The 15,302-nt window shown below is 43.7% G+C and overlaps 1 protein-coding gene across 3 annotated transcripts in view; it reads right to left on the bottom strand.

Moving 5' to 3' along the window:
* The window catches only part of LOC133578156 (inactive dipeptidyl peptidase 10-like), a 140,949-nt gene that overhangs the window by 67,579 nt on the left and 58,068 nt on the right, over window positions 1–15,302 (bottom strand). For all 3 annotated transcript variants that reach the window (XM_061932348.2, XM_061932350.1, XM_061932347.1), the window contains exons 2-3: window positions 7,060–7,174; window positions 6,874–6,969 (exon numbers count right to left, since the gene is read on the bottom strand). In XM_061932348.2, the coding sequence (XP_061788332.1) occupies window positions 6,874–6,969; window positions 7,060–7,174 (211 nt within the window). The remainder of the gene's footprint in view (window positions 1–6,873; window positions 6,970–7,059; window positions 7,175–15,302) is intronic.

Below are 15,302 nucleotides of genomic sequence, written 5' to 3'. Positions count from 1 at the left end.
CCCAGTAGGAATGTCGTAAAGACATGAAACAAAAACCTCTATGTAGGGTCTCACTTAGACCTAGATTTCATACAGTGACAACCCCCAGCAAAAATCCACATGAAGTTTGCAATTCCCCTTTCAAAACAAAAGTTGAGTAAAAACAGTCACCTTTCTTCAAACATTATCTCCTCTGAGCGCGTTTGTCGTGTCGGCTTCAAATTAGCACAGGAGAGAGATTGAACCCTTCTAATTAAAAGTTGATGAAAGAGTTTTAAAATACTACTCCGGTTTGGATTTTATGAGCCCTTAAAGTCGGTGCCGTCCATCGCTGCTTGCATCTTTAATTACTGTTATATCTTTTTTTTTTTTTTTATTCTTATTGTGATATTTTCTATTTTATTTCCATTTACACCCCCGTTATTTATTATTTACTTTTTGCTTTTTAAATTTGATCTCAATTCTGTACACTGCTGCTGGGATTGTAATTTTCCTGAGGGAACTCTCCTGAAGGAATCAATAAAGTACTATCTATCTATCTATCTATCTATTCATCTATCTATTAGAGATGTCCGATAATGGCTTTTTTGCCGATATTGTCCAGCTCTTAATTACCGATTCCGATATCAACCGATACCGATATAGACAGTCGTGGAATTAACACATTATTATGCCTTATTTTGTTGTGATGCAGCTTGGAATTTGGGAGGTTGAGGTGGGCGGGGTTGGGGTGGGTGGGGTTGAGGTGGGGGGAGGGGTAGCGGGGGTGTATATTGTAGCGTCCCGGAAGAGTTAGTGCTGCAAGGGCTTCTGGGTATTTGTTCTGTTGTGTTCATGTTGTGTTACGGTGCGGATGTTCTCCCGAAATGTGTTTGGTGTGGGTTCACAGTGTTAAAGTTGTTTATACGGCCACCCTCAGTGTGACCTGTATGGCTGTTGACCAAGTATGAATTGCATTCACTTGTGTGTGTGAAAAGCTGTAGATATTATGTGATTGGGCCGGCACGCAAAGGCAGTACCTTTACGGTTTATTGGCGCTTTGTACTTCTCCCTACGTCCGTGTACACAGCGGCGTTTTAAAAAGTCATACATTTTACTTTGTGAAACCGATACCGATCATTTCCGATGTTACATTTTAAAGCATTTATCGGCCGATAATATCGGCAGTCCGATAATATCAGACATCTCTATTTTGTGTCTATCTATTCTGTTATGTCCTTAATAATGTGTACAAAATAATAGGTGTATAAATGACACAATATGTTACTGCATACCTCAGCAGCTAAATTAGGAGCCTTTGTTTGTTTACTTACTACTAAAATACAATTCGTCTTATATGTTCACTATTTTATTTAAGGACAAACTTGCAATAAGAAACTTATGTTTAATGTACCCTAAGATTTTTTGTTAAAATGATTTTGTGGTCCCCTTTATGTAGAAAAGTATCGAAATACATGTTGGTACCGGTACCAAAATATTGGTATCGGGACAACCCTAACTGATTGGAAGCAACAAAATATACATTCTCGCTTCCGTCTCATGGAATGAGTCAATGTAATCGATGAATAAAAACACATGCCAAGATGGGATGGCTACCACCTCTCTGGTGTGCTGATTGAAGAGATGCATTAGCGACAGAGGCCTTGGCAAGGAGCCTTTAATTAAAAGAGTTACCACAAAGCTAACCCGCACTAAACGAATGTGTGTATCAATGAATGATTGCTCACACCGACTCTGTTATTATTATCATTACTGGTCTCAGTTGATGTGGAGTTGTTGTGCTCTGAATCTAACACGACACTGTGAAGCCATCTGTGTTCCTGGCCTGCAGGTCAGCAGGAGACGCCTCAAATGGTGTGTGTCTTATACGGGTTTTATACCTCCATCTGACTGCACAGACACCATTATCTTCAAATGGCTTGCCAAAGCACACACACACACACACATGATGCTCACCTGCCACAACTTCACAATTGATGGAAATGACAATGGAACTCCTTTTGTCCCTTTTTAAAGGGGAACATTATCACAATTTCAGAATGGTTAAAATCATTAAAAACCAGTTCCCAGTGGCTTATTTTATTTTTCGAAGTTTTTTTCAAAATTTTACCCATCACGCAATATCCCTAAAAAAAGCTTCAAAGTGCCTGATTTTAACCATCGTTATATACACCCGTCCATTTTCCTGTGACGTCACATAGTGAAGCCAATACAAACAAACATGGCGGATAGAACAGCAAGCTATAGCGACATTAGCTTGGATTCAGACTCGGATTTCAGCGGCTTAAGCGATTCAACAGATTACGAATGTATTGAAACGGATGGTTGTAGTGTGGAGGCAGGTAGCGAAAACGAAATTGAAGAAGAAACTGAAGCTATTGAGCCATATCGGTTTGAACCGTATGCAAGCGAAACCGACGAAAACGACACGACAGCCAGCGACACGGGAGAAAGCGAGGACGAATTCGGCGATCGCCTTCTAACCAACGATTGGTATGTGTTTGTTTGGCATTAAAGGAAACTAACAACTATGAACTAGGTTTACAGCATATGAAATACATTTGGCAACAACATGCACTTTGAGAGTGCAGACAGCCCAGTTTTCATCAATTAATATATTCTGTAGACATACCCTCATCCGCTCTCTTTTCCTGAAAGCTGATCTGTCCAGTTTTGGAGTTGATGTCAGCAGGCCAGGGATGCTAGGGTCGATATTATTCTCTTGATCATCCAAGACATCCAGGGGGTTTAGCTCGCTCGTCTGCGGGAACAAACTGCCGCCATTGCTTGCCGTGCTACCGAGGACCTTTGTCCCTGAATTGCTCACACACTCCGGCAGATTCAATGGGGGTCTGGCGGCAGATTTCTTTGACTTTATCGTTGGAAATGCATCTGCTTTGAGTGTCGCAGGATATCCACACATTCTTGCCATCTCTGTCGTAGCATAGCTTTCGTCGGTAAAGTGTGCGGAACAAACGACTGACCATTTCGTCGGCTTTCCCCACACCCTCGTATTTTGAACAAATTTCGTCTAATTTCTTGCCACTTTCGCATCTTTGGGCCACTGGTGCAACTTGAATCCGTCCCTGTTCGTGTTGTTACACCCTCCGACAACACACCGACGAAAGTGAGAAAATGGCGGATTGCTTCCCGATGTGACGTCATTAGAAAGGCGTTTAATTCGCCAAAATTCACCCATTTAGAGTTTGGAAATCGGTTAAAAAAATATATGGTCTTTTATCTGCAACTTCAAGGTATATATTGACGCTTACATAGGTCTGGTGATAATGTTCCCCTTTAAGCAAACCTCATACCATGTAAACACCTTTTGCCAGTCAGAAAACTCCAAAAGAGCAACTGTTTGGGTCATGTATTTTTCTGAAAATGGCCAATAAGGTAACCAAAAAAAGCTCAATTTGTGTTTCATCTGACATCACATGGACAAAGATAAGACCTTCTGGAGGAAAGTTCTGTGGTCAGATGAAACAAAAATGGAGCTGTTTGGCAGCAATATGTTTGGAGGAGAAAAGGTGAGGCCTTTAATCCCAGGAACACCATTCATACCGTCAAGCATGGTGGTGGTAGTACAAACCCCGTTTCTATATGAGTTGGGAAATTGTGTTAGATGTAAATATAAATGGAATACAATGATTTGCAAATCATTTTCAACCCATATTCAGTTGAATATGCTACAAAGACAACATATTTGATGTTCAAACTGATAAACTTTTTTTTTTGTGTGTGCAAATAATCATTAACTGTAGAATTTGATGCCAGCAACACGTGACAAAGAAGTTGGGAAAGGTGGCAATAAATACTGATAAAGTTGAGGAATGCTCATCAAACACTTATTTGGAACATCCCACAGGTGAACAGGCAAATCGGGAACAGGTGGGTGCCATGATTGGGTATAAAAGTAGATTCCATGAAATGCTCAGTCATTCACAAACGAGGATGGGGCGAGGGTCACCACTTTGTCGACAAATGCGTGAGCAAATTGTTGAACAGTTTAAGAAAAACCTTTCTCAGCCAGCTATTGCAAGGAATTTAGAGATTTCACCATCTACACTCCGTAATATCATCAAAGGGTTCAGAGAATCTGGAGAAATCCCTGCACGTAAGCAGCTAAGCCCGTGACCTTCGATCCCTCAGGCTGTACTGCATCAACAAGTGACATCAGCGTGTAAAGGATATCACCACATGGGTTCAGGAACACTTCAGAAACCCACTGTCAGTAACTACAGTTGGTCGCCACATCTGTAAGTGCAAGTTAAAACTCTCCTATGCAAGGTGAAAACCGTTTATCAACAACACCCAGAAACGCGGTTGGCTTCGCTTGGCCTGAGCTCATCTAAGATGGACTGATGCAAAGTGGAAAAGTGTTCTGTGGTCTGACAAGTCCACATTTCAAATTGTTTTTGGAAACTGTGGACGTCGTGTCCTCCGGACCAAAGAGGAAAAGAACCATCCGGATTGTTATAGGCGCAAAGTGTAAAAGCCAGCATCTGTGATGGTATGGGGGTGTATTAGTGCCCAAGACATGGGTAACTTACACATCAGTGAAGGCACCATTAATGCTGAAAGGTACATACAGGTTTTGGAGCAACATATGTTGCCATCCAAGCAACGTTACCATGGACGCCCCTGCTTATTTCAGCAAGACAATGCCAAGCCACGTGTTACATCAACGTGGCTTCATAGTAAAAGAGTGCGGGTACTAGAACGGCCTGCCTGTAGTCCACACCTGTCTCCCATTGAAAATGTGTGGCGCATCATGAAGCCTAAAATACCACAACTGTTGAACAACTTAAGCTGTACATCAAGCAAGAATGGGAAAGAATTCCACCTGAGAAGCTTCAAAAATGTGTCTCCTCAGTTCCCAAACGTTTACTGAGTGTTGTTAAAAGGAAAGGCCATGTAACACAGTGGTGAACATGCCCTTTCCCAACTACTTTGGCACGTGTTGCAGCCATGAAATTCTAAATTAATTATTATTTGCAAAAAAAAAAAAAAACTTTATGAGTTTGAACATCAAATATGTTGTCTTTGTAGTGCATTCAATTGAATATGGGTTGAAAAAGATTTGCAAATCATTGTATTCCGTTTATATTTACGTCTAACACAATTTCCCAACTCATATGGAAACGGGGTTTGTACTTAGTAAACCATCTTGCATGAAACATAACCAAGAGAAACCTACAGCGTAGGACATTTGAAGGATTCAGATTTGGCTGCGTATCTGGCAACCTCAGTCATGGAGAGTGGAAGGGGACTACAGAATTTTGACCGTGATCGCAGTACCATTTCTGGCCACATTACTACATATGGCTCCTTTAAGTACCCCTTATTTGAAGTGTGTTCTTTTTCTGAGGAGGTATCAGGAGACGTCGTCCTCACCTTGTTTCAATTTTCATTTCGTTACCAGATTCAAGGTTATTGGTCTCATTATGTCATACTTGCCAACCTTGAGACCTCCGATTTCGGGAGGTGGGGGGCGGGGGGCGTGGTCAGGGGTGGGGCGGGGCGTGGTTGGGGGCGTGGTTAAGAGGGGAGGAGTATATTGACAGCTAGAATTCACCAAGTCAAGTATTTAATAATAATAATAATAATAACTGGGATTTATATAGCGCTTTTCTAAGTACCCAAAGTCGCTTTACATGTAGAACCCATCATTCATTCACACCTGGTGGTGGTAAGCTACTTTCATAGCCACAGCTGCCCTGGGGTAGTATGACGGAATCGTGGCTGCGCCAACGGCCCCTCCGACCACCACCTATCATTCATCATTCAATTCACCGGTGTGAGTGGCATATATATATATATATATATATATATATATACATCCTGAAAATATGCAAAAAAAACTGTGTTTAGTTAATTGATACTTCAAACTTGCATAAATAAATATTAAGGAATATAACATAACTTGGCTTCTGAGAGCTTCAAAATGTAATGAATAAAATGCTAAAGTTGTTGATAAACAAGCAATTATTTTAATAATTAAATATGGTCATTTTAAATGAATTATTATGATAATTTAAAATTAATTATTTCAAATATGTTTATTTTAATGTATAATTCTATGGCTGGATGTAATAAGGAGTCATAAAAAATACAAATAAAAATACAATTAATTTTGATGTTTTTAGCAAAATACAGTAAAAATGTCTTTCGTTTTTTATTTTTTTTATTTTAATGTATAATTCTATGGCTGGATGTAATAAGGAGTCAGGAAAAAATACAATTAAAAATACAATTAATTTTGATGTTTTTAGCAAAATATAGTAAAAATGTATTTTTTTAATTTTTTTAAAAATTAATAAATATATTTATTTTTAGGTAAGATAAACATAATAATACAATTTATCTCTAGTCTGGATGATTTAGTTCTTGTCATCCTGTTGTCCTCCCATCATGAAAAAAGGCTGTCCTCACTCAGGTCCGCATGGAGCTGGAGGGGGCGTGGCCTCCAGCTCCGGCTGAAAATCGGGAGATTTTCGGGAGAATATTTGTCCCGGGAGGATTTCGGGAGAGAGGCGCTGAATTTCGGGAGTCTCCCGGAAAATTCGGGAGGGTTGGCAAGTATGCGTTATGTGGTCGGATGGCGTTTTTGTTTTAAGACAAGTCGATTAAATACTGTTCTGTGTAAGAGTGCATTTCTAATATAGTAGTCTTTCAATTTGAACTCGTGCTTTGCAATCGTACGCGAGGTAAATCCATCAAGGAAGGTGCAGTGATAATGGGGGGGGGGGAAAATGTCTATAATGAAAAAACCAAAATTGATTGTTATTACATGATGTGGATTTGCCTGCTTTGCAAGCAGACCTGTAACACTAGTGGACACAGTTCCCTGCAGGCACTTTGCATGCAGATTTCTCTCTCTCGAGTGCTTACCGCTGATCCATGTGGCTTCGGGGCTGTGCACGCTGAACTCTGACGAGTACAGATCCTCCACCGTCAGAGCGGACTTGCTGCTGCCTGGGAGTTCAGCTGAGGAAAGGGCCGAAAGCATCAAAAGGAAAGAACTGTCAAATCAATCAAAAACATGACGACGATGTTACTGCATCCCGTATGTGGTACCAGGCGTGAGGACCACCACGGACATGGTGATGAGCGAGCAGACGGCCGCGATCACCAAAAGCGAGATGGCGATGCCCTTCCAGTTCCTCTGCGGGGGGCTGACGTCCACAAACTCCTGCAGACACACACGTCATCATGTATGGGTGAAGTCATGTGTACAATGGCGACACACAACCCTTCTGTTATTCAGGTTAAGAGTAAAACCTTTTTAATGTCCAAAGGTATTTGTCCACCCATCCAAATGATCAGAATCAGGTGTCCTAATCACTTGGCCCGGACACAGGTGTATAAAATCAAGCACTTAGGCATGGAGACTGTTTCTACAAACTTTTGTGACAGAATGGGCCGCTTTCAGTGATTTCCAGCGTGGAATTGTCATAGGATGCCACCTGTGCAACAAATCCAGTCGTGAAATTTCCTCGCGCCTAAATATGCCAAAGTCAACTGTCGGCTTTATTGTAAGAAAATGGAAGAGTTTGGGAACAACAGCAAGTCAGCCACCAAGTGGTAGGCCACGTAAACAGACAAGATGTAGTTTCTCTTAAATATCCTTCTTGAAAATCCATCCGGCAGCACGGTGGCAGAGGGGTTAGTGCGTCTGCCTCACAATACGAAGGTCCTGAGTAGTCGTGAGTTCAATCCCGGCCTCGGGATCTTTCTGTGTGGAGTTTGCATGTCCTCCCCGTGACTGCGTGGGTTCTCTCCGGGTACTCCGGCTTCCTCCCACCTCCAAAGACATGCACCTGGGGATAGGTTGATTGGCAACACTAAATTGGCCCTAGTGTGTGAATGTGAGTGTGAATTTTGTCTGTCTATCTGTGTTGGCCCTGCGATGAGGTGGCGACTTGTCCAGGGTGTACACCGCCTTCCGCCCGATTGTAGCTGAGATAGGCTCCAGCGCCCCCCGCGACCCCGAAGGGCATAAGCGGTAGAAAATGGATGGATGGATGGATGGAAAATCAATCCATCCATCCATCCATCTTCTTCCGCTGATCCGAGGTCGGGTCGCGGGGGCAGCAGCCTAAGCAGGGAAGCCCAGACTTCCCTCTCCCCAGCCACTTCGTCAAGCTCCTCCCGGGGGATCCCGAGGCATTCCCAGGCCAGCCGGGAGACATAGTCTTCCCAACGTGTCCTGGGTCTTCCCCGTGGCCAGTCGGACGTGCCCGAAACACCTCCCTAGGGAGGCGTTCGGGTGGCATACTGACCAGATGCCCGAACCACCTCATCTGGCTCCTCTCGATGTGGAGGGGCATGCGGCTTTACTTTGAGCTCCCCCCGGATGACAGAGCTTCTCACCCTATCTCTAAGGGAGAGCCCCGCCACCCGGCCGAGGAAACTCATTTCGGTCGCTTGTACCCGTGATCTTGTCCTGTCGGTCATAACCCAAAGTCTTCCCAACGTGTCCTGGGTCTTCCCCGTGGCCTCATACCGGTCGGACGTGCCCTAAACACCTCCCTAGGGAGGCGTTCGGGTGGCATCCGGACCAGATGCCCGAACCACCTCATCTGGCTCCTCTCCATGTGGAGGAGCAGCGGCTTTACTTTGAGCTCCCCCCGGATGACAGAGCTTCTCCCCCTATCTCTAAGGGAGAGCCCCGCCACCCGGCGGAGGAAACTCATCTGGGCCGCTTGTACCCGTGATCTTGTCCTTTCGGTCATAACCCAAAGCTCATGACCATAGGTGAGGATGGGAACGTAGATCGACCGGTAAATCGAGAGCTTTGCCTTCCGGCTCAGCTCCTTCTTCACCACAACGGATCGATACAGCGTCCGCATTACTGAAGACGCCGCACCGATCCGCCTGTCAATCTCACGATCCACTCTTCCCTCACTCGTGAACAAGACTCCGAGGTACTTGAACTCCTCCACTTGGGGCAAGATCTCCTTCCCAACCCGGAGATGGCACTCCACCCTTTTCCGGGCAAGAACCATGGACTCGGACTTGGAGGTGCTGATTCTCATCCCAGTCGCTTCACACTCGGCTGCGAACCGATCCAGTGAGAGCTGAAGATCTTGGCCAGATGAAGCCATCAGGACCACATCATCTGCAAAAAGCAGAGACCTAATCCTGCAGCCACCAAACCAGATACCCTCAACGCCCTGACTGCGCCTAGAAAATGTCCTTGCAAATATATATCTAGAATAGAGTTTTTATTGTCATTATTACAGTGAACAGGTTCAAAGAACAACGAAATTGGAGCAGATCTCCTAAGGTGCATACACAATATCTGCCACCTAATCCACATGTTGCTCTCCTTCTTTGCATTCTGTGGCTCGTATGGCTCTGGTGCCACTTCCTGTTTTCGCAACTTGTGATTGGATACTCCCATGAGGTCGACTGCTGCTATGAAGCGCTGCCAGCCGTCCATCACCCCGAAGGGGATTCAAGCGGTGGTGAAGGCGTGGGGTGGGGGAGGGTGTGTGTGTGTGTGTATGCCCATTGTCTTGGGTGTGTTGATGTAGTGTCCATAGGCCTGGGGCCGTTCTGCATGCAAGCAAAAGTTCGACTCCAGGTGTCGTTGAGAAGGGAGGGAGGTCAAAAGCGTCCATCATTGAGGTGTCCTCGAGGATGTTTTCAGAACAGCCTGGTCCTGTTGTTGCAGCGTCAAGGCCATTCGAGGGAGTCAAATCGTAGATTAGGATTTTTGTTTTTCCGCGAGCAGACATTGCAATGGCTTGTCAATCAATCAATCAATCAATGTTTATTTATATAGCCCTAAATCACAAGTGTCTCAAAGGGCTGCACAAGCCACAACGGCATCCTCGGTACAGAGCCCACATAAGGGCAAGGAAAAACTCACCCCAGTGGGACGTCGATGTGAATGACTATGAGAAACCTCGGAGAGAACCGCATATGTGGGTAACCCCTCCCGCCCCCTCTAGGGGAGACCGAATGCAATGGATGTCGAGTGGGTCTGACATAATATTGTGAGAGTCCAGTCCATAGTGGGGTCAGCAGGAAACCATCCCGAGCGGAGACGGGTCAGCAGCGCAGAGATGTTCCCAACCGATGCACAGGCGAGCGGTCCACCCCGGGTCTCGACTCTGGACAGCCAGCACTTCATCCATGGCCACCGGACCTGTGTGTCTCCCCCTCCACAAGGGATAGGGGGGAGCAGAGAAGAAAAGAAAAGAAACGGCAGATCAACTGGTCTAAAAGGGGGGTCTATTTAAAGGCTAGAGTATACAAATGAGTTTTAAGATGGGACTTAAATGCTTCTACTGAGGTAGCATCTCTAATTGTTACCGGGAGGGCATTCCATAGTACTGGAGCCCGAATAGAAAACGCTCTATAGCCCACAGACTTTTTTTGGGCTCTGGGAATCACTAATAAGCCAGAGTTCTTTGAACGCAGATTTCTTGCCGGGACATATGGTACAATACAATCAGCAAGATAGGATGGAGCTAGACCGTGTAGTATTTTATACGTAAGTAGTAAAACCTTAAAGTCGCATCTTAAGTGCACAGGAAGCCAGTGCAGGTGAGCCAGTATAGGCGTAATATGATCAAACTTTCTTGTTCTTGTCAAAAGTCTAGCAGCCGCATTTTGTACCAACTGTAATCTTTTAATGCTAGACATAGGGAGACCCGAAAATAATACGTTACAGTAATCAAGACGAGACGTAACGAACGCATGAATAATAATCTCAGCGTCGCTAGTGGATAAAATAGAACGAATTTTAGCGATATTACGGAGATGAAAGAAGGCCGTTTTAGTAACACTCTTAATGTGTGACTCAAACGAGAGAGTTGGGTCGAAGATAATACCCAGATTCTTTACCGAGTCGCCTTGCGTAATTGTTTGGTTGTCAAATGTTAAGGTGGTATTATTAAATAAATGTCGGTGTTTAGCAGGACCGATAATCAGCATTTCCCTTTTCTTGGCGTTGAGTTGCAAGAAGTTAGCGGACATCCATTGCTTAATTTCATTCAGTCATTTGTCTGTTCTTTTCGTCCATGCTGGCCCTCATATCCATTTTTTCCCTTTCAACCAGCTTTTCCATGATGTGATCCATCTTGTGATTCAGTTCAGAAATCGCCCGAGTCTGTGATCCCACAGCCCGGCCCAAACCTCCCATTATGACGAACAGCCTTTTGTCTCCTTCAGCGGCTGCCATCGTCTTACGAATTTGACGATACACCAGAGCAATGCCCCAGCCCGATCAGCAGGTGCCCCGTGATCACGGTTCCAAATAGGTAGATGTCTTCCACGTCCTTGATGGAAAGGACTGAGAGGCACATGATTCTCCATTTATCCCAGGAATCTCTCACGTACCCCGCAGCAATGGTTCCATCAGGGCAGCCAGGCTCCCCAGAACCTCTTTTCCTCGTCGAAAAGATTTTGTCAATTGAGTCGAGAGTCCAGCTGAGCATTTCCATGTTTGAAGTTTAGATTTGGAGGACAGCGCAAGGAAAGACACTTTAAAAAAAAAGTGATGTAACGGTATCAAAATCTCACGGTGCGATATTATCACGGTATTGCAGTACGATATTACAAAAAAAAAAGCATAACGTGTCAAATTAAATGGCAGTGAAGTGAATTATATTTATATAGCGCTTTTCTCTGGTGACTCAAAGCGCTTTTACATAGTGAAACCCGATTTCTAAGTTACATTTAAACCAGTGTGGTTGGCACTGGGAGCAGGTGGGTAAAGTGTCTTGCCCAAGGACACGACGGCAGCGACTAGGATGGCGGAAGCAGGGATCGAACCTGGAACCCTCAAGTTGCCGGCACGGCCACTCTACCAACCGAGCTATACCGCTCCACGGCAGGACTTTTAGGATAAACACTGTAATTGAACACATTAATTAATCATATTTACTACTCCAAACGTGTATTTTTAAGTGCAAATAATTGGGCAGGAACATCCACTGGGGCGGTACAGCACGGTTGGTAGAGTGACCGTGCCAGCAACTTGAGGGTTCCAGGTTCGATCCCCGCTTCCGCCATCCTAGTCACTGCCGTCGTGTCCTTGGGCAAGACACTTTACCCACCTGCTCCCAGTGCCACCCACACTGGTTTAAATGTCACTCAGATATTGGGTTTCACTATGTAAAAGCGTTTTGAGTCACTAGAGAAAAAGCGCTATATAAATATAATTCACTTCACTGTTTCAAGCAAATATTTGAAATTAAATAACTTACAGTCGACGTATTTAAAGAGAGAATGTCAACAAAGTGCGATTAATAACAAATAAACATTTTAATGGTTTGACAGCCCGACCATCATAGTCATTAAAGTGCAATTACTGAGGGATTCAAATAAGCCAATGAGGTGTTGCACAGACAATCACATGACCACCTGTATCACACATAAGGCCAGTGAGGTGGAAATGATCGAATGAACGGTGCAGACGCACACAGCAGAGCCTTCCTTACACGCCACTGAGCCAACGAGCTGCTCACCGACATTAATTAAATGCCTGTGATTGTATTCTTAGTGACTGCGAGCGCGTGAAAGCATCGCCCAGACACACTTTGCCGCTGCCCGTCGCCCTCGCTTTTACGCTGACAGCAAAGCCGGTGACGACTTCATGTTTATGTGAAAGACGTGTCGGCGGCCTTAAAGGAAGAAGCGAGGCTTCGAACACGTTGAAGTTACAAACCCCGTTTCCATATGAGTTGGGAAATTGTGTTAGATGTAAATATAAACGGAATACAATGATTTGCAAATCATTTTCAACCCATATTCAGTTGAATATGCTACAAAGACAACATATTTGATGTTCAAACTGATAAACATTTTTTATTTTTTTTTGCAAATAATCATTAACTTTAGAATTTGATGCCAGCAACACGTGACAAAGAAGTTGGGAAAGGTGGCAATAAATACTGATAAAGTTGACGAATGCTCATCAAACACAAACACAGGTGAACAGACTAATTGGGAACAGGTGGGTGCCATGATTGGGTATAAAAGTAGATTCCATGAAATGCTCAGTCATTCACAAACAAGGATGGGGCGAGGGTCGCCACTTTGTCAACAAATGCGTGAGCAAATTGTTGAACAGTTTAAGAAAAACCTTTCTCAACCAGCTATTGCAAGGAATTTAGGGATTTCACCATCTACGGTCCGTAATATCATCAAAGGGTTCAGAGAATCTGGAGAAATCACTGCACGTAAGCAGCTAAGCCCGTGACCTTCGATCCCTCAGGCTGTACTGCATCAACAAGCGACATCAGTGTGTAAAGGATATCACCACATGGGCTCAGAAACACTTCAGAAACCCACTGTCAGTAGCTACAGTAGGTCGCTACATCTGTAAGTGCAAGTTAAAACTCTCCTATGCAAGGCGAAAACAGTTTATCAACAACACCCAGAAACGCCGTCGGCTTCGCTGGGCCTGAGCTCATCTAAAATGGACTGATGCAAAGTGGGAAAAGTGTTCTGTGGTCTGACGAGTCCACATTGTTTTTGGAAACTGTGGACGTCGTGTCCTCCGGACCAAAGAGGAAAAGAACCATCTGGATTGTTATAGGCGCAAAGTTGAAAAGCCAGCATGTGTGATGGTATGGGGGTGTATTAGTGCCCAAGACATGGGTAATTTACACATCTGTGAAGGCGCCATTAATGCTGAAAGGTACATACAGGTTTTGGAGCAACATATGTTGCCATCCAAGCAACGTTACCATGGACGCCCCTGCTTATTTCAGCAAGACAATGCCAAGCCACGTGTTACATTAACGTGGCTTCATAGTAAAAGAGTGCGGGTACTAGACTGGCCTGCCTGTAGTCCAGACCTGTCTCCCATTGAAAATGTGTGGCGCATTATGAAGCCTAAAATAGCACAACGGAGACCCCCGGACTGTTGAACAACTTAAGCTTTACATAAAGCAAGAATGGGAAAGAATTCCACCTGAGAAGCTTAAAAAATGTGTCTCCTCAGTTCCCAAACATTTACTGAGTGTTGTTAAAAGGAAAGGCCATGTAACACAGTGGTGAACATGCCCTTTCCCAACTACTTTGGCACGTGTTGCAGCCATGAAATTCTAAGTTAATTATTATTTGCAAAAAAAAAAAATAAAGTTTATGAGTTTGAACATCAAATATCTTGTCTTTGTAGTGCATTCAACTGAATATGGGTTGAAAATGATTTGCAAATCATTGTATTCCGTTTATATTTACATCTAACACAATTTCCCAACCATATGGAAACGGGGTTTGTACAAATGTTATCAAAACCCACAATTGGAATGAATCAACTAAATTGGCTGATGCTTCCTGAAAAAGAATGACTCTGAGACTGTCTAGGATAGGTTTCAGCAACCCCCGCAACTCCGAAAGGGACAAGCGGTAGAAAATGGATGGATGGGTAACCTGTTAATAGGATAGGATAGGACTTTATTGTCATTGCAACAAGTACAACAAAACTATGTTTTCAGCACAAACCCGTTCAAGATTAGACAAACAAACAGTGTACAGGGTTACAGAACAGAAACGCTGATGGGTCGCCACAAGGCGCCCCGTAAAAGATGAGAAAAAGGAAAAACGCTGGGGAAGAAGATGAGTAAAAAAAATACAATCTAGACAGGGCTCCTAAGGGGGCCTAGTCTGGAGTGGGGAAAAAAACTCCATGCCATACACACATAAACATGTTACATTTAATCACAACAACTCGCAACAGAGGGGGGGAGTTGGGACCCTGGAGGTCAACTGCTGCTATGAAGCGCTGCCAGCCGTCCATCACCCCGAAGGGGATTCAAGCGGTGGTGAAGGCGTGGGGTGGGGGAGGGTGTGTGTGCGTGTATATGCCCATTGTCTTGGGTGTGTTGATGTAGTGTCCACACAGTAAGTTTTTTAGCAACGGTTAAATGTAAAAAAAAATGAGCAAAAAGACAATGTAATGACAAAAAGTTATACTTGTGATACTAATAACTAATAATAATAATAATAATAATAATAAGCTGTTGCTTATAATACAAAGCTGACCTTAAATTTTGTCCTTAAGTACAATATCATTGTCCAAAAAAAAAAAAAAAAAAAAAAACTTGATAGAAATGTCATAGTGTTAGACACACTTACTGTAATTGAACACAAACATAAATGATCTAATCATATTTATTACTAAAACGTTTATTTTTAGGTGCAAAGAATTGTGCGGAAACATCTACTTTTTAAAGCATTTATACCCGACAATTTCATTTTTAATCATGTGAATACCTCAAAAATAGATGTTTAGCTTCGCTGGCTTCAAATATACATTTCCGGGTGATGCTTTATCAAGTAGATTCTCATATTTCTAG

The sequence above is a fragment of the Nerophis lumbriciformis genome, linkage group LG38, assembly GCF_033978685.3.
Source record: "Nerophis lumbriciformis linkage group LG38, RoL_Nlum_v2.1, whole genome shotgun sequence".
Taxonomy (NCBI): domain Eukaryota; kingdom Metazoa; phylum Chordata; class Actinopteri; order Syngnathiformes; family Syngnathidae; genus Nerophis; species Nerophis lumbriciformis.
This window is presented reverse-complemented; position numbering and strand designations above follow the sequence as displayed.